Source organism: Perca fluviatilis, chromosome 2 (assembly GCF_010015445.1).
Source record: "Perca fluviatilis chromosome 2, GENO_Pfluv_1.0, whole genome shotgun sequence".
In the NCBI taxonomy this organism is placed as follows: Eukaryota; Metazoa; Chordata; class Actinopteri; order Perciformes; family Percidae; genus Perca; species Perca fluviatilis.
In genome coordinates, this window is record NC_053113.1 from 37,674,027 (window position 1) to 37,699,508 (window position 25,482).

General features: G+C 38.7%; 2 protein-coding genes across 4 annotated transcripts; both read right to left on the bottom strand.

Moving 5' to 3' along the window:
* Positions 1-1,439: 1,439 nt before the first annotated feature.
* Positions 1,440-12,375, bottom strand: camkk1b (calcium/calmodulin-dependent protein kinase kinase 1, alpha b). Of its 2 annotated transcripts, XM_039790385.1 has the most exons (19): positions 12,251-12,375; positions 11,884-11,945; positions 10,952-11,069; positions 9,975-10,292; positions 9,824-9,871; positions 9,679-9,732; positions 9,532-9,583; positions 9,329-9,438; positions 8,295-8,331; positions 8,179-8,200; positions 7,991-8,079; positions 7,338-7,537; positions 7,049-7,102; positions 6,877-6,950; positions 5,729-5,816; positions 4,998-5,126; positions 4,099-4,202; positions 2,541-2,591; positions 1,440-2,212 (listed from the first exon to the last, which is right to left on the bottom strand). In XM_039790385.1, the coding sequence occupies exons 4-19, from the start codon at positions 10,212-10,214 to the stop codon at positions 2,140-2,142; spliced, it is 1,425 nt and encodes a 474-aa protein (XP_039646319.1). In that variant the 5' UTR covers positions 10,215-10,292; positions 10,952-11,069; positions 11,884-11,945; positions 12,251-12,375; the 3' UTR covers positions 1,440-2,139. The 2 variants fall into 2 exon arrangements, with proteins under 2 accessions (XP_039646319.1, XP_039646308.1); XM_039790374.1 differs by lacking the exon at positions 10,952-11,069.
* A 6,036-nt stretch (positions 12,376-18,411) lies between these two features.
* Positions 18,412-24,113, bottom strand: LOC120571840 (mitochondrial uncoupling protein 2-like). Of its 2 annotated transcripts, none has more exons than XM_039820942.1 (6): positions 23,554-24,113; positions 22,526-22,733; positions 21,623-21,826; positions 20,473-20,574; positions 20,199-20,379; positions 18,412-20,088 (listed from the first exon to the last, which is right to left on the bottom strand). In XM_039820942.1, exons 1-6 carry the CDS (start codon positions 23,665-23,667, stop codon positions 19,974-19,976), a joined length of 924 nt encoding a protein of 307 aa, XP_039676876.1. In that variant the 5' UTR covers positions 23,668-24,113; the 3' UTR covers positions 18,412-19,973. The 2 variants fall into 2 exon arrangements, with proteins under 2 accessions (XP_039676876.1, XP_039676869.1); XM_039820935.1 differs by having other exon boundaries at positions 23,542-24,108.
* Between the last annotated feature and the right edge of the window lie 1,369 nt (positions 24,114-25,482).

Sequence of the window (25,482 nt, forward strand, 5' to 3'; positions counted from 1 at the left end):
TCTCTATAATGATGATTTTAAATGATGTTGACTGTTTCAATGAAAAACCTAATTGATAAATGATAATGATGATAAATGATAAATGAAACATGCTAACCCGCTGTTTTTGTTACACAATGCTCACCCAAATCCATCAAAGGAATAATAGTACTTTGTTCTGTGGAAGTAATTGTTTATTCGCATTATGCCGAGATTAAAAGTAAGAAGAATGGTATCAGTCTTCTCATTTAACTCTCAGCAACAAGGTCCAATCAGGTTTCCCAAAATGTGGAACTATTCCTTTTAAAGTTGTCATCATATCATTATAACATATAGTCTTGTGATGGTCTATCTTTATGGACCTGACATCGTTGACACTGTTGTTCCCATGTTTCATCAGTACATTTTTTATAAACCTGGATTGGCTGTTCACCTGTTCAACAGGGGGTCCAGGACCCCTAGGGGGTCCACAGAGTCACTGCAGGGGGGCCTCCAAATTATTGTTAATTTTTGAAAGTTTTTTCAAAAATTAAAAAGTCTTAACATGATTCCATATTATTAGCAAATATAAATCCCCACTGATGATAGGCTTACTGGACGATGTTATTAGTCACTAAGGTAGCCATCCACAGATTCAGTTCATCCCAAAGGATTGACTGTTCCACATGTGTGTTTAACATTAAAACATGATTTATAAAATCATGCCAACAATTTTAAGGCTATTTGAATAGCTTAGTAGTCTATGCAAAAAAAGGTATCTATAAACGCTTTAGGCGGCCATAAAAGTTATTGTAGGACCAGATTAATATGCAACTTCATTTGATACATTATATGTAGTAGGGGGTCCCTGATCCATCTCTATTTCAGTTAAGGGGTCCTTGGCTTAAAAAACGTTGAAGACCTCTGGTTTAGATGATTTTGTTAGAGGTTTTTCAGTCCCTTATAACCAACAATTTACAATACATTCAACGCTTCTTGTCTCCGCTCAGTGCTTGTTGCCATTGTCTCTTTACCACATTGTTCTGCTCTGTCTTTAGAGCATCCGAGAGATTGTTCCACCTACTACACACACCTCCAGAGAAACCTTCAGGCCTTCTCTACTCTACAGCACGCTGAGTTTACCTCATTACAACCCGCCTCTCCCAAACCTCAACGTGAAATATGATCAGGTCACGAGACGGACAGTAATGCTGTGATGGCGACTGTCAGTGGCACTCAGGCACTTTACATTTTGCAGCATCATGCCTCCAACTTACCCTCAGAGCAGTGTTGGAATACAGTTTTCAATTGGATAAAATATCTAAACGGTTACTGAGAGATGCTCTTTACAGATGGGGTATGCAATAAAAAACAGATGGGATACTCATAACATTATTCAATACGATTGAAAATGCCTTAATCGGGAATGTCATATTTATTTTAAGGATTTTTGGAAGATATTTAGATTTTAACATTTTACATTGTATTAATTTTGTTTGGTGCGGGGCTTCTTTTTTTTTGGCTTAGCAGTTTTGAGTTATTTCAAATTATTCCGAAGCCTAAAATATACCAATAATGAAAGGGTGTGTTATTTTTGGATGCCAATTGTTAAATTTTTGTAAAGGAGGTATGTATCAGAGCAGTGTAGTACGGAGTTGACCTCTTTACTTGTAACACAATGCTGCCCTCTACTGGTCTGGAGAACGAAGTGCATTTTCATACAGAAATAAAACCAGGCTTCAGTTTGTAGGATTGAGAGTGCACTTAGAGATGTCAGGTCCTCTGTGATGCTGCAGAGCATCTGTAAAGGTTTGACTAGAATACGCAGTGAGGTGGAGTATTTAAAATGATATTATGGCTGAAATATTAAAGGCCTCCTGGAGGGGAAAAAAAGCAGAAAAACTTTGCTGAATGGGAACAAACACCGAGGCAAACCAAGGACACAACAAAGAAAACAATGCACCTGTAGTCACAAGGTTGCCACCTAGTGTTTCACATTCAACATGGCAACACTGCTATGGCCTATTCAAAAGGCTATATCACATCATTATCAGTGTTATGCTATATAATGTGAAAAACAAAATTTAAGCATAAAAAATTAGGAAGGAATTAGGACAGAAAGAAAAGGTACAAAACAAATAATTTATAATCTGTGTTCATGTGTCAAATCAATCTGTGCATTTACTCTGTAAATGCATCGTCTTCATACAAGTCCTCCAACTCGGCATCTCGGCTCCCCTCTTTGCTGACTTTCCTGTGGGGCAACAAACGCTCGGTCATGTTGGTGAAGGTGCCAAGTGAGATTGCAGATAATGAGGAGGGTGGGGGGGACACCAAACTAAAAACGTAATGGGAGTACATCATGTTCTCAGCAGCTCAGCTCATCACTGCTTATCCACATCAAGAGAGGCAGGGAGGCAGACACAACGCAGCCAACAACACCTCCTGTGTATCCTTTTAGTTCAGGTAGAGCTTGTTGTGGGGCTTTGTCTCCCTTAAATCCTCTTAAAAAGGCTGAACAAAACAACTGATGAGCTGTGCTGTGTATGAGCCGTTCGAGGTCAACCTTTTATAAAATGTACCTTAACGAAGGATGAACGTGAGGCGAAGACCGAGATAAGCCCCAAGAGCCACTGCAGAAAGGAGATGTAATGTAAGAGGCCAGAATTAGTTTGCAACACAGATAATGAAACGCAAATTTTATTGTAGCAGGATTGGAGCAGTTTAAAAAGGCATGGTCAGACGTTTTGAAAAATACATCAGCCAATGCGTCCCCGAGCAAGACACTTAACCCCTAGTTGCTCCAGAGGCGTGCAACCTCTGACATGTAGCAATTGTAAGTCACTTTGGATAAAAGCGTTAGCTAAATGACATGTAATGTAATAATGTCTGTACAATATGGAGCGACAGCCAGTTAGCTTAGCACAAAGACTGGAAAGAGGGGAAAACAGCTAGCTTCATTCCAAGTCCAACAACGAGTCCCTCTAAAGCTCATTGATTAACACTTTGTATCTTGTTTAATCTGTACAAAAACCTTTTGTGTTTTTACTCTAGGTTATGTAACAGACTAAAAACCACAAATGTAGGCCTACTTTTTTTTTACGCAGGTACACTTTAATTCTTTTGGACAGAGCCAGGCTAGCAGTTTCCCCGTTTCCAGTCTTTGTGCTTGGCTAAGCTAACTGGCCGCTGACTGTCGCTTCATAAGACCAGATGTGAGAGTGGTATCGTGCTCTCAGCATCAAAGTGAATAAGCGCATTTCAAGTTTCAGCATTTTTGAATTTTTTAAACCTTGATGATGGTGCCTCCATCAGGAATTTTTAATCATAGTGCGCCCCCATATGGATGATGATTCAATTTAATGCGTTTGGATGGAGACCCAAAGTACTCAATATAAAATACATAATCAGATATTTGAATTAAATAATTCTGTGAATAAATAGACAAAATGCAGAAAAGTGTTATATTACAACACATCATCCATCAAAGAAGATCAAATTAAAACACTTTGATCTTCTATTTTAAGCCACTGAGCCAAACTATACCTGAAATGATCTTTATTTATAGCCTCCCTTTTTATTCAGGTGCTCATTGTGTCCATAAGACCTGCTGCTGTCTAAAGATTTGCCCATTCCCATCCCACGTGATCTGTATAGATTTCACATGTGTGGGAGCCTGCAGTGCTGTGGTACTGCTGGTGGTGGTGGTGGTGGTGGGGCCTGCAGAAGTGTGGAGGAGGATGTAGCTGCTCCACATCTCTTCACATGGAGGTGTAATTACTGTGCCAGCAGCCCCCCACAGACAGCACTGGCTTGTTAATGGAAAACAAAAGCAGCGCAGCCATTACCGCTGCCACAGTGGCTTCCATTTAGCTTATCAGGGGAGGCCAAATGCTTTTATCTGCCTGAGTGTGCTGCTAATTTCAGAACAAAACTAGATAAACAGAGTATAACAGCTAGTCAGTGTTCAAAGACAAAAATTCAGGATATGATGGTAGATCTATCATATTTCATATGTGAGAGACATACTGCATAAAGTATGTTACTGACTGATCTATTTTTATCCAAGCATCTGCTCACTGCTTTGTTGTGTTAGAGGCCTTTAATCGCAGAGCAGGATTTGCAGAGTAGGCTACTTACGTAAGAAGACCTCCAGGGGCAGACATGGACCTCTCAGCCCGTCTGCGCACATAGTCAAAGGGATTACTGAAAGACCGCTTCCTCAGCATGGACTTCACCAGAATCTGCAGTGGACATCAGACAGAGTAGCAATACAAAACGTTGTCTTATCGCCAGTTAAGTCTCCACACCTAAGTCGGTATATACACTTTTAAATGTCAATGAAATCCTGATAATTAAACTGTAAACCTTAAATTTGTTAATCTTCAGTTTTTTTTTAATACTATTATACCATCACATATATTCTTAATTAATCTCTCCTTGATCCATATTGCAATTTCACAACTTTAAAGGCAAGATGATCAATTAAATGGCTTTTTGTGTCCTCCCATGTCTGTGATTGCCCTTTGTTCTTTATTTGTGCATATAATAAAATAAAGCAAAAGAGAAGAAATACACAAAATAAAATAAATGCACAGGTGGGATAAACAAATCCATAAGGGCTTGTAAAAGAAACCCAACTAACACTGAAATTAAAGAAAGCTGTATATACTTGCAAGACATATATATACACATTTACATACACATACATATACACACACACATACACATATACACACACACACATATATATATATACACATATATACATATATATATACACATATATATATATACATATATACATATATATATACATATATATATATATATATATATATATATATATATACACACACACACACACACACACACACACTCATCATGACGTTTTGAGTGCAAGAGTTCTGCAGACGTAAAAGGTTGTATTGCAAAAGTATTGCAACAGAGATATTTTAATTGAAATGCTGAAACCAGCAGTTAGCTGTGGTCTTGAAAGTGTAAAATAGTGACTAGTGAGGGAGCAATGAGCGACTCACCACAGTGGAAAGGCTGGGGATGAGTTTAACACTGTTCTGCACCTCCTCCTCTGTGACCTCCACCGCCGTGCAGTGCTCCTCCTCCAGAGGAAGAGGGTTCGAGCCGTTCTCCGTCACCCACACATGGAGCTGGAACAAGACATCATTAGGTTAAACAGTAATACAGATCGATCATGAACATACAGTACAGTATGGTTTTATGGGTAATAATCAGATGTGGTTGTAAGAGCCATGTTGTATTGTTTACAGTTTGGGGCATTTTATTCTTACTGCAAAAGTAAATTGTTCTATGACATTTAAAATATGTAGTCTAATATACATTATAATTTAGGTAATGTTGTTTTTCCCTATTAAGACACACACTCCACTAGTCTGTCCTGTTACTGGACAATTTTGAGTTGGTTTCTTTAAGTAGAGTTAGAGTAAATTAGGCTTCAATGGAGGAGGATGTGTAGCAACTAGTTTTCTGACCGCTGATTGTGGACTGTATTTTTGTTCAGTTTTTTCATAATCCAGCACAGTGTATGGATACTTTTTTTTTTTGTTTATCTTTATCCGTGAAATAAACCGTTTCTCACTTTCTACGAGCCTCGTCCTCTTTGGATAGCCTTGCATGTTGAAGTTGGACATGGTGGTCTACATGAGTCAGAACACTTTACATCCTACAAGAAGTGGCGAGGAAGGTTTGCTACAAGCTGCCATTACAGTGGGAATTAGTCTTTTCCAGTCACCTTAATTTCAGGGATGGTGATTCTTGTTACAGGGTTTTTATCCAGCATCCTTTTAATGAGCTCCTTCAATTCGCTGCTTATCAAAGGTCTGTGAAAAAAAGCTACATTATTTCAGATTTAATGATTAATACATTTTTGACAGTGGTTCTGGTAACAACCCACACTCAGGGGAAAGCAACATGGAGGAGAAAAAAAGAAAGAAAGTGGACTAAACCATTTTAAGTTTTTTAGGTAAAATATTTCAAAACATAACAAAGAGTAAACAAAGTGTTGTGGAGTCACTGCCAGCCGAGAAGGTGGTGGAGGAAGGGCCTTTTGTAGGTGGATCAGGTGCCACTGATTGGATAACAAGAGTTAGTTAATTGGAAGCTTCCTGAAACAAAGAAGGGAAGTCAGCTACTCAAACACTACACAGTTCAAAACAACAACCTGACACGTGACCAAGAGTAACAAAGTGGAATGAAGAGTTGAATGGACTCTTTTTTTTTCTTCTTTTTTTTTTGCGCAGATGGTTTTTTCTTGTCAATTACAAAAACATCTTGTCATCTTGTCATCGTGTCAAACACAGGTGTAACTACTAACATTATCATTTGCAGCATTGTAATCATTTCTGGAATGGAGCCATCGTTAATGTGATTAATTCTACCGGTGCTTTGGTGGCTGTGAAAAAGGTCTGTGATTCAGATTCATTTGGAAACAATATAGAAAGATGATGCCAACATTAACAGGCGTGACATTTTTTTCAGGGGACCACTTGTTTTTGATAATATGTGAAGTTAGTTACAGCGGCTATCATCATAGGACATACAGTAGAACAGATATACAAAATCAGTGAACAGAATAGAAACTGTGTTTGCTGCTTTCATTACAACTACCAATATCTCTTCTTCCACTAACCAATTAACTACTTATTTACCCGCTTTTTTTCTTTCCAATCAAGAAAAAGGTTTTAAAAGCTAGTCTGTAAATAATGTTTAATATTCCCATCTAATTTAACACCCAAAGTGTGATTGCAGATGTGCCAGATTTTTGCCCTGCCCCGGAGAAATACTACACTAAAATAGTCTTGAACCCATACTAATATAATGTTGCTACATGTCTCCTATTAAAGCCAGATAGCTATCTAAATGTTTCTCATGTTTGCTTACGTCTCTGGATACTCCACAGGTTTGTTCTTGATCTTGTTGTGCAGGGAGACGATGTATTCATCATAAAAAGGGCACTGGAACAGGACAAAGAAAATGAAATGATTAAAAGGTTGAAATCAAATGTTGGACTGGCTTTTTATTCTTTAAATGCTTTTTAATTCTTTAATCTTACCTTCCCAAAGACAAAACAGTAGAGTGTGACTCCCATCGCCCACACGTCTAATGCCTGGTAAACAAACAGTAATTATCAGGGCTGTGTCATCACTGAAAAGCTCTGTGTAGGCGGTTGGACATAATTATTTGATCATTTCTCACAATTAAACACAGTCTGATACGATGAGTCACATTCAAAACATAGGCCTATGTGACTCAGTGATGACCATTCTGTCTGTTTTCCAGTTGACCAACAAAAGAATTATCTGTCTTAGCCATAGACTGTAAAATACAGTCATTGGTCTCACCTTCCCGCTGAAGCTCTGCTCATATTCGGTCATCATCTCAGGGGCCATGAAGGCCGGCGTCCCCGCCGTGCTCGACAGCATGGCGTCCGTCCCTTCAAACTCGTTGCTCACACCGAAGTCTGCGATCTTGACGTGGCCGTCGTCCCCCAGCAGCAGGTTGGAGGGTTTGATGTCCCTGTGGATGATCTTGTGGTAGTGCACTGTGATAGACAATGGAAAGAATACAAACAAGTGAACATGTTGATTGTCTGCTGATCAGCAGCCACAAGGAAGCGTGGCGTATTTTTGTGTAATTGTAGCCATATAGCCTTCCATTACAATGTAAAGGACAATAAAATACCAGTGATAATGAAATGATCTTCCTTTGTCTTAAACAGTTCCATATGTGCAATGGGTCTTGAATATTAGCTAAGCCATCTACTATGCAAGTATTCATTTTTCAATTCAAATTTTAGATTTTGAATTAAACTACTTATGTGAGCACATATTAATCTCAGTATTTTTTTTATGTAAATTAAGACATTACTTTTAGCTTTTTCAAAAGGCACCAAAGTTGAACATTTTCAGATGGCTTTAACACAAAAAAGCCATTATGTGTAAAAAAAACAACAAAAAAACAACAACTAAGTTTTAAATCATATCTGTAAACTCACAGTACTCCATTCCCAGGACGACGTCTCTGAAGTAAAAGCGAGCCTGCTCCTCTGTGAAAGGATTGTCCGTAGGCACCTCCATCACTGGGCTGACCAACATGACATGTGGAGAAAAAAATTAAGTAAATATGTATATTATCTCTTAAAGGACAATTTAAATGCCAACACATAAATGCACAAAAACATACCCTTTTGTCATCAACTCGAAGGCTTGAGGACAAATAATTAGAATTGAATGACTCCCCTACTTTGGTGACACACATAAGTAGCTAAACTCAATTAAAACAGATGAACTAGTCCGTACCCATATGAAGTCCATCTTCATCAGGATCATCTAGCACCTGCAAGACACGTTACATTCAGCTCAAGTCTAGTTGGTAATTAGGACAGGATAGGACTCATTCTAATAGTTAGGGCTGGGTGTCATTCAAAAATGTTGATACTGCTACCGATACCAATACTGTGACTTTGATACCAGTAACTAAATGATACTTTTTTCGATACCAATTTTATAAAAAAAAATAGTACAACATTACACATTACAACCCAAATATTTTTATTTATTTTTCAGCTCCTACTACGGGAGTTCTTCCTGTGTGTCGCTACGACATGTAGTAAATAGACAGCCAATCACCAGCATTATTAGATCTTGGTAGAAGCATGCTGCATGCTTATTGGCTCACTGACTCGGCTGAGGTTTACTCCTAAGGTATTGAAATTGGGTATTGAATGACGTGGCATTTTTCGATACTTTAGATGCAATTTGGTCAGTGCCTAAAAAGTATTGAATTCTGTACCCAGCCCTACTTATAGTACTTTGTGGGTTCTAAAGGCCCTCTATCACTCATGACACACCCACACAGGGGATTTCACTTATTTTAGCTGATCAGAGTCCTTCTCACTACTGTGTGGGACAATTTAACCCTTTATCTTTCTTATTAGTATATAGTCTGGTGACAACATGTAATTCCCAGTGTAGCTTCATCACCAACAACCTACGCAGAGGCCTATTTAACCACAATAATAAATAAAAAACACTTTAATTAATCGCTTATTTTTCATGTATCTTTGGTTGTATTATTCTGCATTCGTTATATGCAACAAATAGATTTAAAATATGTTGGGTTTTTTTTACATCTATGAAAACTTCCCTTCCAAATATTTTTCTTACAGGAAATATACAGAAATATGCCAAACTACAGAAGAATATTCCAATCCCAAAGTGCTTTCATGGGACCCACAAACTGCACTATAATCACTTTTCTTACGGAAATCATTAAACATGCCAAATAAACAGCATATATGTACAGCAGGTGAGGATTGAATCTTCTGACTGACCTCCACTAGTTTAACAACATTATGATGGTCCAGTTTCTTCAGGATGGCGATCTCCTTGTACACTTTCTCCAGAGGGAACACAGGGTTTGATCCTTGAAGAGGCATGCGGCCTGAAATTGCACACAAAAACATATCGCCACCAGGAATTATGGAAACTCATTAGACATTTAACTGTTGTTAGAGATGGAGATTGTTTTACTCACGGAAAAATCCACACAGCCTCATCAGCCTCTTTTTTGAAACAACTTTCATTGCCTGAATAAATGAGATAAAGCAAATTATAGTTATGGCAAACTGACATTTAAACATGTACAATACCATAAATGCATAATTGATAGGCTTCAACTCACATAGTACTGCTCAGAATCTTCATTATAGGCTAATTTTACCACTCCGTATGAACCCTACGGTGTAAAAATAACACATTTATAAACAAATGCATAAATTATTTGTCATGACTTGTGTTTGCTCACTGGATGAATGTACAGCAATCACCTTTCCAATCTCATTTTTCAATTTATACTGATTGAGCTGGACACAATCCTGCAGAAAATAAAAAAAAATCAATAACTCATTAATAAACATGTTGAATTAAGTCAAAAATCCAACTCTGAGTATAATTTCTGTAGCTCTGGAGTCTCCTCACATCAGCATCTGTGATGGACACGCGTTTGGTCTCGATGGTGGGGTGTCGAGCTATGCGGCTCCCTTTCTCCTGCAGCGACATCTTCCTGTCTGATAATCTGGTGGTCCTCGGAGCACCGCTCCTGTAGCCGTTAGGTGGTGTCATACGGTTGGCGGCCACGTTCATGGCTGCCACCAAGTCGGCCAGCTCACCTTGGTGCTCCGAGTCCAGCTCTGCCTTGCAGTCAGAGTCCCCGCTCATGGTGGTTAGTCCTCGTTCACTCACAGCTGAATGTCCCACAGCTGGACTGGTAAAATCACCAGAGGATGCATCGCTGCACTAAAAGGAGTGGAGGCAGAAATGGGGAGACAAGAGATCACCAACACTGTTGAATAAAGGACCATACAGTTGGGTTTGCAAAGATGTGAAACTTTATCTAATAAGCTTACTTTTTTTATTGTAAAATGTATGTTTTTTTCTTGTGGAAACTATTCAATGTTGTTGTACGGAAGGGCTTCTGGCAGACTCCAAAATCATCTACCATACCGCAACCTTTTTAATGCAAGAAACTAATTGCTTATTGTTAGATTTTTTTTTTTACCATAGCATGCCAATGTAATGATTTTTAGCAGCTCATATCTTAAGAGATGCAGTATCCAGTATATTAGGTCTTTCTGTGTGGAGTTTGCATGTTCTCCCCGTGTTTGCGTGGGTTTCCTCCGGGTGCTCTGGTTTCTTTCCACCATAAATGCATACTAGGCAACTAGGACTACCGCATTTCCAGAAATGTTCATTAATGTGCATTGTCCTAATCAAATAAATAAACCAACAAACATCTCTCTCAAGCAAGTTTCAACTCTCTGCAAAGCTTCGTACCATACTGGCTGGCTGCATAATAGGAGGTCAATATAAACAATGTATGGTATGCTTAAAAGGAGAACTCTACTGATCTTATGTATCAAAGTGTCTGTTTACAGGTCCTGTGGTGTATTACAAACCTGGCGAGCCAGATGGTTTGTTACACAGAGCTATCTGAGAAGAACAACCTTTGAAAGCAAACGTTCCACCAAAACAAGTTCCTTCCTGCTAAATGGGTGGAGTACTTTACTTTACTACCTGTAAGAAAGTAGTTGTCAGTCATGAAAAGTTTGAACATTTTTAGTTCAGTTAATGGAACAAAATATGCAAACATCAACTATAGTTGTATAATAGAAAAACAGTACACGTTTCTGTGCACACCCACACAGATGCTTTTAATTACTCTACCTAATTAGATCTCTAGTTAGGCTGCAAATCCCCCTGGTGCAACAAAACTGCCGATTGAGGGAGATGTCAATCAAGCACAGTGTTGTACACACCCACACATTGCTCTCAACAGGTCTAATCAGGCAACTTAAGTGTAGGGGCTTTGATCTTTTACCAATAAGTCAAATAAAGTCAATACATTGTTTTACCACACTATAAAATGTGATAAAATTGTCTTACTTACCAGCAACATGCATTTTAAACATACTCAGGAACTCCTTATATTCTAAACAACATTGAACACATTGTAATAAATGAGCAAAAGACTTGTGCCTGAGTCTCAGTGGACCTTTTTCACAGCACTTGTCATCGCAGGAAAAGCACAAGTGTAACTAATATCATTAATGATCGCTCTGACAGTGAGCCAATGTGCACCCAAACTGTCTGCTGTAAAATGTCTGATTTTGGGCTATATAAAACCCATTGTGTTGACTAAGAATGCTACTAGAAGTCACTTTTACCACTTGTATTCATCACAATAAAAATAAACTTTTTTATAGGCTATTCCTTATGTCTCTCGGCTTCCAAACTGTTCTCTTGTCCAGAGATTTGTTTAACAGATGACACAAGCCTCAGAAAAAAAATTAAAGGCAACATTAGTTGAGTAGAAAATGATCAATCTTACCCTCTGACGACAGTCTAGCAGCAGATAAGAGTCAACTCCTTATCAGCACGACTCGCCGTTGCCTAAAATACAGTACGGAGAACTGAAAAGCTTCTTATGTAACAAGGTAGAAAGCTTTAACAGGCAAGTGGATTAATGATGCCTACACAGTAAACAAGACTGTTATAGTATGTACACATATGTTTTAAAGAAAATTTGCCTTTGCAACATGTAAAGCTATAAAACATTTATTAAAAATGATACACAAGAGTAAATGGTTTGCAGCGAAAGCCTTAAACTCATCGGAATCCCCTCTAACACTAATACTGACACTAATAAAATCCTGTGTAAGATAAGATCTATGAGGTGAAATCTTTGCGTTACTCACACAGTGGAGGGTTCCTGTGTTGGTGGCTGTTGAGGTTAATGTGCATGTTGCTCTCGGGAGGGGAGACTCCTCTGTGTCTCAGTGCAGGACTTTCACTGACGAGCAGCAGCGCTCATCTTTAAGGATTAACTGAGGCTGCATATAGCTGAGGCTTAGTTAGTCTCAGACACACACACACACACACACACACACACACACACATACACACACACACACACACACACACATACAGTGAATATATAAAACACATGGTTGTACTTAAAATAATATTAGTTGGTATAGGCTACTCTGTATTAATCGTATATTATTAAAGGTCCCATGGCATGAAAATTTCACTTTATGAGGTTTTTTAACATTAATATGAGTTCCCCCAGCCTGCCTATGGTCCCCAATTGGCTTGAAATGGTGATAGGTGTAAACCAAGCCCTGGGTATCCTGCTCTGCCTTTGAGAAAATGAAAGCTCAGATGAGCTGTTCTGGAATCTTCTCCTTATGAGGTCATAAGGGGAAAGGTTACCTCCACTTTCTCTGCTTTGGCTGCCCAGAGAATTTGGCCCACCCATGAGAGAGAGAGACATGGCTTTCAAACGAGAAAAGTGGCAGTTGGTCAAGGCCACACCCCCACCCTCCACCTTGCCCCCTCTTCTCTCCTCCTCAATAGCTACAGACACAGAAATGGCACATGCTAAGGAAAGCTCATTGTGGGACTGGCTCTAGTGGCTGTAATTCTGCACCAAGGCTGTTGAACGAAAGAGACTTCAGATCCAGTATTAGGGGACCACTAAGGTCTATATAAAAGAGACTTCAGATACAGTATTAGGAGACCACTAAGGTCTATATAAAAGAGACTTCAGATACAGTATTAGGGGACCACTAAGGTCTATATAAAAGAGACTTCAGATACAGTATTAGGGGACCACTAAGGTCTAAATAAAAGAGACTTCAGATACAGTATTAGGGGACCACTAAGGTCTATATAAAAGAGACTTCAGATACAGTATTAGGGGACCACTAAGGTCTATATAAAAGAGACTTCAGATACAGTATTAGGGGACCACTAAGGTCTATATAAAAGAGACTTCAGATACAGTATTAGGGGACCACTAAGGTTATATAAAAGATACTTCAGATACAGTATTAGGGGACCACTAATGGATAAAAGAGACTTCAGATACAGTATTAGGGGACCACTAAGGTCTATATAAAAGATACTTCAGATACAGTATTAGGGGACCACTAAGGCGTCTATATAAAAGAGACTTCAGATACAGTATTAGGGGACCACTAAGGTCTATATAAAAAGATGACCAGATATAGTATTAGGGGACCACTAAGGTCTATATATAAAAGAGACTTCAGATCCAGTATTAGGGGACCACTAAGGTCTATATAAAAAGAGACTTCAGATACAGTATTAGGAGACCACTAAGGTCTATATAAAAGAGACTTCAGATACAGTATTAGGGGACCACTAAGGTCTATATAAAAGAGACTTCAGATACAGTATTAGGGGGACCACTAAGGTCGTCATATAAAAAGAGACTTCAGATATAGTATTAGGGGACCACTAAGGTCTATATAAAAGAGACTTCAGATACAGTATTAGGGGACCACTAAGGTATATATAAAAGAGACTTCAGATACAGTATTAGGGGACCACTAAGGTCTATATAAAAGAGACTTCAGATACAGTATTAGGGGACCACTAAGGTCTATATAAAAGAGACTTCAGATACAGTATTAGGGGACCACTAAGGTCTATATAAAAGAGACTTCAGATATAGTATTAGGGGACCACTAAGGTCTATATAAAAGAGACTTCAGATACAGTATTAGGGGACCACTAAGGTCTATATAAAAGAGACTTCAGATATAGTATTAGGAGACCACTAAGGTCTATATAAAAGCATCCAAAGATCACCATGTCATCGGACCTTTAAATATTTCTGACTTATTCCTTTACAAAATATTTTAAAACATTGTTGTGTTGTCTATTGATTAACGAGTTAATGTATGTAATTAAATATGTAGCCTAATTAAAGGCCACTAAACATCTAGTCTTCATTGCTTTTTTTTTAAAGGTCTGTGAACATTAAACATGAGTATAAAATGATTTGATTACATATAAAAAAACAGTACTAATAGACTTAATCTGAATAAATTATAAAATATGATACATTGAATTCAACCATTAGAAATATTCTAAGCTTTTCCTCATGGTGGTTTCTTACCTGCTTTGTTTGTGTCATTTCAAATACTGATTAAAAGAGCTTTTGAAGAAATTATATATTGAATAAACAGGCTACATAAATATACATTCTGCTATAACATATTTCTAGACTGTGCAGGTCTTTGTGTAAAACAGACACTATGGACACCACTCCAATCCTAACATTAAATGAGGCTTTCAATGTACCTTGGAATTCTGACAACGTATAGCCTATATACAAGTCCATAGCCTAGTATCATAAAAGACAGGCATGTGACAAAACTGAACTGTGTGAATAAGAAATTATTCTAACAGACCAATTGATGGTTACAGCTTATGACTGCAGACAATGACACTGTTACAGCCATTGATTGATAGCCTATTACTTTGTAAAAGCAACAAAAAATATTATTGAATGAATTTATCAAAACTTCTGCAGCCCATTGTCATCTACATTTTCCCTTAAAAGCATCATATCTATGAAACTATATCTACGAAACCTAACACGTCACTTTTTAAGGTTGTTTATGCCATATGCATTATAGTCGTATAGACTATAGAGACTTCTGACCTTGAACGCATCATTACCAGCTCCCATTGCGCCCCAGCAGGATGCCTCGGGAACAAACAGGTATAGGTGCCAAACTTTGATGAAGCAAAGAGCATCCAGTGTGGAGGAGTCACCATGTCTCTGCCGGGCCACTTCGGTGCTCTGAGGACCAGAGAGCTGCGAGAGCTGCTGGAAGATGAAGACAAAATAAATGACATCACCAGGTGCAGTGACAAGGTGAGTATGTGACCCAGAGACAGACAGGAACATTAAACAAAGAGTCGGATTTCATGCGAACACAAAGACAATTTTGTATATATCATGTGGATTATATTTCTTCTTATTCTTCTAGAAAACTAAACTCTCTTTCTCTCTCTGGAATCACTGTTTCTCCAACTATTTCTGTTTTTTCCAGTTTCAGGGGCTGCAGAAGGCTGCAGAGAAGATGCTGGTTTCAAATCAAATAATAGCCAAAGTCGGTCTGTCTCAAAAAGCTAAATTTAGAGATGCTAAGTTGCTACTTGCAATGAAGTACAAGGAATTGGAAAATATTAGGAGCATTATCCAGGCCAAACACGAACAACTTGGTGAGTTTTAAAATTATATTCTGGATTTCTGCTATCTTTTTTTATTACCTAGCTGCCTTAACTCTATTGCATATTTTGTTTTACAGCAGAAAAATACAGTGTTCATTATGCTCAGTGGAGTCTGGTGACGAAGATAAATCATGCAGAGGAGGAGTGTGAGGTAAGTATTCCTATCAGTGTGTGGTGTATTTTCTTTCATAGAAGAGTTTTACAATACAGCTTATGTTCAATTAACATGTTAATAATTAGTTGTAACACAGTAGATAATGGGATCAGGGTGATCTTATTATAAAAAAGACACATAACAAAAGTGAGCAAGCTAATGTGTCTCTTCTGAATAAAAACTTCAAATTATGAGTGTGTCCAATAAATGTGAGACCAGAGTTCATTAGCCATCCTTAGAGGTTTGCTACACTTTTTGTTTGTTACATATTAAATTACATCAAATGTAAGCAATCTGTTTTTTTGTTGGTATACAGTATATGTATAATACTGTATATGCTTACACAATATGGCAAGGCAGCATAGAAGACAAGACAAGAACAGACATGTCAGACCTGTGGGGGAAACAGCTGGTTGACAGGAAACATAAGCATAAATAATACATGTCAGTCTAGCTGTTTCACACTTAAGAAAGCCAATATTTCAGGCTGTTATAGAAGCAAAGAAGAGGTCTAATCTGGTGTAACGTAATATCCATTGTGTGTGTGTGTGTGTGTGTGTGTGTGTGTGTGTGTGTGTGTGTGTGTGTGTGTGTGTGTGTGTGTGTGTGTGTGTGTGTGTGTGTGTGTGTGTGTGTGTATACTGTATATCCCTCGTAATAGATGCTGTTTCAGAGGTTTGTGGGAAGGAAAACACAGCTGGAAGATTTCCTGGATTCCTTTCTCAAGTTGCGGAAACTCCAGCACATTAACATGTTCCTGGTGAAGAAACTCCAGGAGATGATTGAGTTTAAATCAACTGAGAGGCTGGGTGAGATTCTCCCTGACACTCTGCATTTCTCAGCAGAGCAGATCCATAACTCCTGCCTCCCAGCCTGCGGTCTAACCACATCGGTGACCTTACCTACCTGCTGTCACCCTTCATTCCTGCTGCCCTGCGGCACCCACATGAACACTGCTCACTGTCTACAGCATGTACCGTTTTGTCATGATTACAATAATTCCATACGTCCAGGAGTGCACGGACGAGGCCCCAAATGGCCAGCAAGACCGGTGCGTCTTCAGCCTCTGGTGCAGCAGAGGAGGCATCAACAAGCTCCACAATGAAAACATCAGCATCAAATACATGTTTTGCATGTTTTGCATGCATTTCATCAAAGTTAACAAAGTGAAAATAGTTTCTGGGCAAAGCATCCATAGCATCAAGCATGAGATCTAGACGTTCATTTGATGTCATAGGACATACTTTTAAAAATGTTTGAGTATTTAAGTTCTTACAACATTAATAAACAATGATGGACAGAGAAGTTTAGCATATTTTGTAGGGTAGGAAAACATTTATATATCTCAATTGATGTATTGCATAGGCAGTGGTATCCAAAAGGCACTGGGTATAGACAATGGATAGATTTATTACGTATAGAGGAAGTACATGTCAACCTTTTTATTTTTTTATTTTTTTGCAAGTCTGGCAATACAGTCTCATACTTTTGACTTGGATTTTTCAAGCGAGAGCCTCTTTGAGTGAGGAAAACGATCCAAATCTGAACTCACTGTGATATCATTAATCCAACTGTCCAATCGTCACTCTTCAAATACTTTATTCTACTGAACTGATATTAACATAATGCTCAGGAAAGGTCAGACTCGAAATCTTTTAGAGTTGCCCCTTTAAAATGGTCCAGTATAACAGAGATCCTGAGGTACAATTACGAGTTCACCCTGTGACTGTACTTTATTAATATTAATTAAATTAACATTAACATATTGCTTATAATTTTTACTACATTTCCCAGACGTCTTTGAACCCCGCACAGAGAAAGGTTCTGAAGGGATTAGTATATTAAACAAGCAAAAACAGCTACAAATATCTGTCATTTGCTCTTACACTGTGGCACGGAACATGTGCATTTGGTTGCTTATCTGTAGGGGGTAGTACGCTAGATAACAAAACAGAGTCAGCAAAGCGAAGTGCGTCATCATCTGAAAGTGAGACAACTGGTTCAGCCAGATGACAAGCAACACTCATTTTAAACATCTGATTGCACTATATGAAGACACATGTATCATCATATCTGGTAAGAACATATCTGTTTCCTCCAGTCAGAAAAAAGTTGGTCACAATTGGTTCAGTGAACTTGAACTTCTCACCGACACTCGATATCTCTGATCGTCTGTGTGCCGAGACTCCTCCCACTTGATTTACTCACAGTTCCCCCTCGTCATCCTAACATTTACCAGTATGTCTTTTAATGAAAGGCCAAAGGTAATCTTGTTAAACTCATCACTTGTTCAATATCTTTGTGTGTCCCAACTCAATTAACTGGCCTAAACACTCATGAGGGTTAGCCAGAGTGCCATATGGCCCAGCACAGCTTGCCATACGAATTCAACCATGGAGAAACCTCACTTGACACTACAGGAGATGATTACCAAGGTGGAGCATGTTTAGAGGCTTTTGTTACACCACAGACTTCAGTTACATCTTTGTCAGCAGCCTCTTTTGTCCCACAAGACTCAAATTGGGCAATTTTCGTGTCTGTCAGCTGATTCTTTTGTCGCCTCTTTCACCTCCGTGTCTCTGCATTGTTTGATGGAGAAGCCGGTTATTTCTGCACAGAAACATGTGGAGCTCATATATACAGTATTTAGACTTCAAATGATAATTATTTAATTGCCAAAATGATATTAAATGACTGCATACAACAAGCGACATTGGGCCATATTCTAAAAAATATGGCAACACATTAAAGCCTATTCTTAATATAAACTCAGCTGTTATAAAAAAAAAAAAAAGCCTGAGTCATGTCTGAAAAGTGTCAGCATTGAGCCGTATCTCACAGTTAGGGGGTGTTTTATCTTGGCATTGTTCCCTTGAATGGTCACATATAAAAGGGATTATACAGTAGAGTATCCATAACAGCCTCCGGTAGTAGAGCAGGTATGGAGTGACAGTTGGCCGGGTTTGTCGTGTACAAAATGTGGATCAATGTTGAACTTTTTTTTTTCTTTTTTGACAAAGCCCTTTGAAACAGACTTTAAACTTATATTTTTGGTTTATTCCATTTATACTGTATTCCACGTGTGGATTATGTCTTGTTGGTGTGGTTACAGTGTCCTGTTTTAATTGTATGCTTCGTTGATGCATACAGTATTACATTTAGACTTTTCAATTTCTATGTAATGTGTACCATTCATAGATACAAGGAATTAAATACATTTGAGGTATTTTTAGGTTTTAAGTGGTAATTTCCTAAAATTTACTTTGGCAGTATAGCCTACAGAACTGTGGCTAAATCCTAATAGAGCAAACATGATAAATTGATAAATCAATTAGTCAATTGACAGAAAAACAATAATCAATCAAATCAAATGTTCCCAGTTCCAGCTTCTCAATTGTGAGGATTTGCTGGTTTTTCTTGTTGTGTGTGACAATGAATCTGAATATATTTGGGTCTTGGGAGTGTTTAGTCAGACAAAACAAGACATCTGATGAAATTGTGATGAGCATTTTTCACAATTTTCTGACATTTTAAAGATCAAGAGACTCTGGAAAACAGAGAACTCCCGCTTCAACAGGTACATTCAAATGAAAGACTGCATTTTTTTCACATCATAAAAACGTGAATGTTTCACCTGAAACCAGATATTAAATGCAATACCCAACCAAGACCAATAAACCAATAAATGAATGTGCTCAATAGACAGCACTGTAAATCTGACTTGGGGACACCCTGCATCCCCATCCACACCAGACTTCACTCTGTAAAGAGGCCTTTTTCTCAGCAGACATTTTGATTTGTGATTGTAGGAAAAGCACAAGAATAGTTATACTCATGTGTCCCTGTAGCCATGACAGTGTGACAGTGAGTCAGCATGCACAATACTAGGACCTGCCAAACATTATTTTTTATCATTCGCACTTTTCTGTGAAAAAGGCCAATTGAAAACATTATTAGAAACATTGCTAGAAAAGATCTATTTGAATAATGTGTGCAAGTCAGTAACAATTCAATATTAATCATCCCTGCAGTTTTTCCTTTGAGATAGGCTTCTTTAATTAAATGTACAATTTAATCCCTGAGGCAAAACAGGTCCAGACCAGCAGCAGTCTAACCACACTGTCTCTCCTACGCGTGTGCCGCTTGGTGCAGACAAGTCCTAGCTTTGCTACAACAATAACACCAACCCAGTGACAAACCAGCTGTCAGACATGTCAGAGCGGAGAGTCCCGGGACTGTTGAAATCTCATGACAGCTCTTTTAATCTGCTCATAGCTCATAAACATCACAATGTTCCAGGAACCCAGGCGAAGAAAGGAGGGCACAAATCTATAAAAAGAATCAAGAAAAAATTGGCCGTTTTTCATTAAGTTTTTGCTTTTGTCAAACGTTAAACTATAGTTTGAGTGATTCTGACATGCTCACTTTTGACTACGTACCCCTTATAGAAAGCTGTGGGTCCCTCTTTCGTCAGCATGGTTAATGCACAGTTAATAGCACCGCTGTAAGTCCCGGGGGCTGAATTCATGAAGCGTGTTTTTACCACATCCACCGGAGATGCTACGATGGTGGTGCAGAAACCTGCCGCGAAGCCTGCTGTGAAGTGACACGGCATATTGTCTGTTGGAAAAAAACAATATTTGCTTTAGTTATTAAGAAGAGCAATAATATTCCTGAAATGCTGAGGACTTAGTGTGAAGACTTTGCACTGACCTGTCATCAGGTCGTACTTGAGGATGAGCTCCTTAATGATATCATATGTCACCAGCTCGGAGCAGTTTACGATGGCATTACGAGTTATATTTGGCAGACAACCTGAAAAGAAAGGTCAACATTTTAAACAGGAAAAAAATCCATGCAGCAGAATTAGAGATATTGTTGTTGTTTTTATTCTTTGCATCATTCTTCCGTTGTCAAAACCTGGTGCCTACATTACCCACAATGCAACTCTAACTGCTGACAGTTGAGTCAGAGTTTCGTCTGTGTTATGCAAGCAGCAGGTAATGTAGCCATCAGAGATCAGGAGCAGGCTACAGATGTCTGGTGGGTTCACTTCTTTCTTAAGCTACACCCTCAGGTTTATTTTGTGTTCAAACTTGTAGTCTTCTGACCCCTCCCCCAACACGGCCTCAAGGGACATCACTTGAGGTAATTTATCCAGGTTTAGCAACAAAAGGCTTTATACTATTTTCCTCCCATATGTAGTAGTTCTTCCCAACACCTGTAAACAGACTTGGATGTGTACAATTGGTGAAGTTCCCCTTTAAGAAGATTTTCAAGTTTAAATGTGCCCTGCCATACAAAACCGAACAGAAATAAGCAGAGAAATCAGGCCAATTACAAAAACTGGTCAGTCTGACATCATTTTGCCTGAGCTCATTACTATTCATTAGCTCGCCCAGTTGGGCTGGGTAAAGGATTCTGACAGCCAGGCTCTCATTGGCTAGCTGTTAGCCAATCAGATTCAAACAGCTTAGGTTGCTGAATATTAATGAGAACTGGCAGAAATGGAGCTGAGTCTTCCTGCAGGCTTTCTATACCACGCTAGAATGGCTTGAAACAAGGTAACCAAGGCATTTTTTCCACAAAACATGTTACAGAGTCCATGGTAGAACTTCAGACATTACCACAAAGTCATGAAATACATGTGGCAGGGCACCTTTAATATCATTGACAATTTTTTTTATGTATATATATAAATATAAGCAAAGTTAAGTAAGGTATGGCTGTCAACTTGACATCTAAAACTTAGGCTCTGTAAAAATAACTGCAGTGCTACAGTACTTACCTTTTAGAGATTATAATTGACTTTGCAACAGTAACACCTACTGTACAGTAATATTTGTTGCCCATTTTAATTTACCTTTCCAGAGCCCTCTAATGCCCTCATCCCTGGCAATGGTCTTGTAGGCATCAAAAGTGCTGCTGTATCTCTTCACAGAGTTGCTCTCGGGCAGGCGGACCTGAGCCTGGAACCTGACTTTCACCACATCAGTGGGCTGCGCAATGGCCACCGCCATCACTCCGGTGGTGCAGCCCGCCAGCAGCCGAGTCCCGATTCCTGCATCTGTGATGCAAGCAAAAACACTTGTTTTCCTCTAATGCCAGAACCAAGTTAAGACAGTAATCAGAGACTGAACAGAGCTGCAGTTTTGATAATGATGACAGATTTAGCTAGTGTGATTAAGTAGACACAAAAGAATACATTTGGCTGGGGAATTGCCCTTTCATAATATTTGTTATGCTTTTTTTTATTTGCCTGTCAATAAAATATTGTACTTGCAAACAATCAACAAGAAATAACAACATGCTACATCCTAGGTTTTCCTGATTCTGAAGCTTCATGATAAGCATTTGCATTAAACACTACAGGTATTATTGGTGTTAGACTGCTGAACTGTGTTTACTTTGAGGACACACTGCAAAGATAAAAGCAAACTTTTTTTTTGGTTAACTTTCAAACTGGTTTTACTGGTTATCTGCTGACATACCGTACACTGAGGTGAAAACTTGTTTGCAGAAGTCTCTCCAGCTATAGTTGCAGTGATGGATGGAACAGTTAAGGCCTTCAGCATAATCACAATTCTATTCCCTGAAAGAGGAATCTGCTCTGTGCCCTATATGTGAATATATTCAATGACTTGCAAAATATCCCATGTTTGTATCTGCTGTAACAGAAATCAGCAGATTACAATTGAACTTACTGCTTAGTCTTGCATTTCTGCTAAACAGGGACGGATTTAATTGGCTCCATTTGGACACATACTTTCTGAGCCTCTGGTGTAGAACTGCTTCATGTTGTCGTACAGGCCGATGCGGACTGAGGCGAAGCCCATCTGTCTGTGCAGCCCTGCCACCAGTCCGCTGTACAGACTCCTCGGGCCCTCCGTCTTCACCATGGTGAAGATAGTGCCGAACACCCCTCTGTATTTTATCCTCTGGCCTTTCAATGAGGGCTTGGATTCACCTTGAATCTAAAGTCACATAAATGCACAACAAAATGTTCAAAACATTCTATCACAGGTCACTCATGATGTCTGGAAACTGTTGCTGGGAGAAACCAAAATGTGCCTTAAGGGTTGTATAATTACCACATCAGTCTCTTATGACGTTTATATCTCACCCTCACTGCCCCGTCCTTGCTCCCACACCTCCCCCCTCAAGTAGCAATACTACACTATTACTAAAGACACCCTGTTACATGTAAAAGTCCTGCATTCAATATCTTATTTAAGTACAGTACTAAGATTTAGCATTAAACTTTACTTAAGTACCAAAGGTCAAAGCACTCATCTTGCAGAACGACCCATATACTGCTTAGTGGCCTAATCTATTATAATACATGATCATTTATAAATGTATTTATGTTTCCTATTAATAATCTAATTCTGCTCAGTAATGAGTAACTAGGGTTAAGGCAAATGTAGTGAAGTAAAACGCACAATATCTGCCGCCAAAATATAGTGGAGTTGAAGTAGAAAGGGCCAAAAAAAACGAAATACTCATACAAGTAGTTTAAAATTGTACTTAAGTACAGTACTTGAGTAAATGCACTTAGTTACATTCCACCACTGGTAAAGGGCTTTGGCAGCATTCTAGATCATCATTTAGTGCAATGAAATTTACAGAAACTGTGAACTTAATATATATATATATATATATATATATATATATATATATATGCTACAAATGTTTTAAGTGGCTGTATAGGATTGGTTGAGGGCTTTCAGGACCTCAGTATTACAACAGTGTGTGACTTTATGAACAGTTGATGGTCCTCACCTGCAGTCTGACCTTGGCTGTGTCCAGAGGTAAAGTGACCAGCTCGGCCACACAGCCAGCTGCTCCGGCTGAAAAGATCTTGACAGCGGCTGTTGGGGCCAGATCAGCACTTCCTCCACCAACCATGATTAATGACAAAGAATTAGGAACAATATCAACTGAAGGCAGACAATTGCTGCTTGTGTCCACTGTGCGCTTTAAAGCATTTATTTAAACAAGTCAGTCCTCTGAAGCGTCATGACAGATCCAGGTGTTCTAGCTGAGCAGACGTCGAGTTTCAGGTATGGAGAAGTTTGTCTTTTGAAAGCCAAGTCCTCTTGTTGTGCCATTAACGTTAGCCATAAACAGTATCCAACTTTTCATGCCACTTTTAAACAGAAACAGCCGGGCTCCGCCCTGCAAATCAACGCAAAGAGCCGACTGCAGTAGTCGGCACTCGCTGCCGTATTAAAGCTGAGTGTAGGCTTCCTGCCCCAGATGTGGACTCTTTTAAACCGAGCTGCTGCACCGCCCTGCAAGGAAACCAGACACACCGCAGCTGGCAACTTGCTTCACGCCTATAATTCGTTTCGTTTATTTCACACGTCATCATTGTATCATTAAAGTAGGCCGCGTGAAATAGGGAACCCCAAAATAAGCTACCAAAAGCTTTTCTGAGGGGGCCCGATAACAATAAACATACAACAGATAATATACAGACACCAAAAACTCAACTTACCATAGACGCAACATACAGAATAGGCTACAACAGAATAGCCTACAGACACTTAAAATAAAAATAAAACAAATTCAGTCACAATATACTCAACATAGACACATACCACAGACAGTCGATATCCCAGCACAAATATAACACTTAAGGAATATTCAACAATCATATGTTATGAGCATTTTTTCCAGACTTTTCTTGAAGATGGAAACAGAATGCGACAATTTCAAGTTTTCCTCAAGCTCGTTCCAGATCTGCGGTCCCCTAAAAACTACACTCAGGCTCGTACACTTTAGCCTTCGTTTTTTGCCAGTGATTAGAAGTTTTTCCCTTGTGTCATCAGTGTGCTGGGGACGCCAGATTAGAACAAGCTCACACAATCGGTAGTTTAACCTATGAATGACCTGGAATATCATTGCAGGCATTATGAAATACATTATATTCGGTAAGCCTTAGTAAACCAAGGAGACGAAACTGAGGACGAGTGGGGGTATTGGGCTCAGACCACGCTAATGCCCGTATGAGTCTGTAGTTTTTTTAAGTGGCTGGGAAACGTATTACACCATATGACATTACAATAGTTTAAATGGGGTTCAAAGTTTTATATAAGGTGAGAAGTGCTGAGTGTGGGAGAAAATGTCTGAACTTAAAAAATAGTCCAACATATTCAGATAACTGTTTTGTTAGGTGATCAATATGGCATTTGGAATTTAAACATTCATCCACCCCGAGGAATTCAGTGGTGTTTACTCTTTCAACAATTTGTTCATTTATTTTAAGACAAACTTGTTTTCCATTTGATTTTTGTTGGAATGAAACACAATGTAGTTCATCTTTTTGATGTTGAGATGATGAGATAGTTTATTACACCGAAACCAAACTTCTACATTTCTTATCTCTCTGTTTATTATTTATTGCAGTCCAACTGGACTCTTATGTGACATAAATAAAATTAGTGTCGTCAGCAAATAAAACTTTTCAAAGTCATTAATATATTATATAAAGACGAGAGGCCCCAAAATTGATAAATAACTTGTGAACCAGCTAAGTGCTAGTCATCTGATTCCATAATTATGTAATTTATTCAATAATATGTCAAAACCAATAGTATCAAATGCCTTGGATAGATCTAAAATACCAATACCACAGTTGCCTTTATCAATGGCATCATTGATCTTTTAGATCAGATCAATCACAGCCATACATGCAGTACTTCTTTTCCTAAAACCATA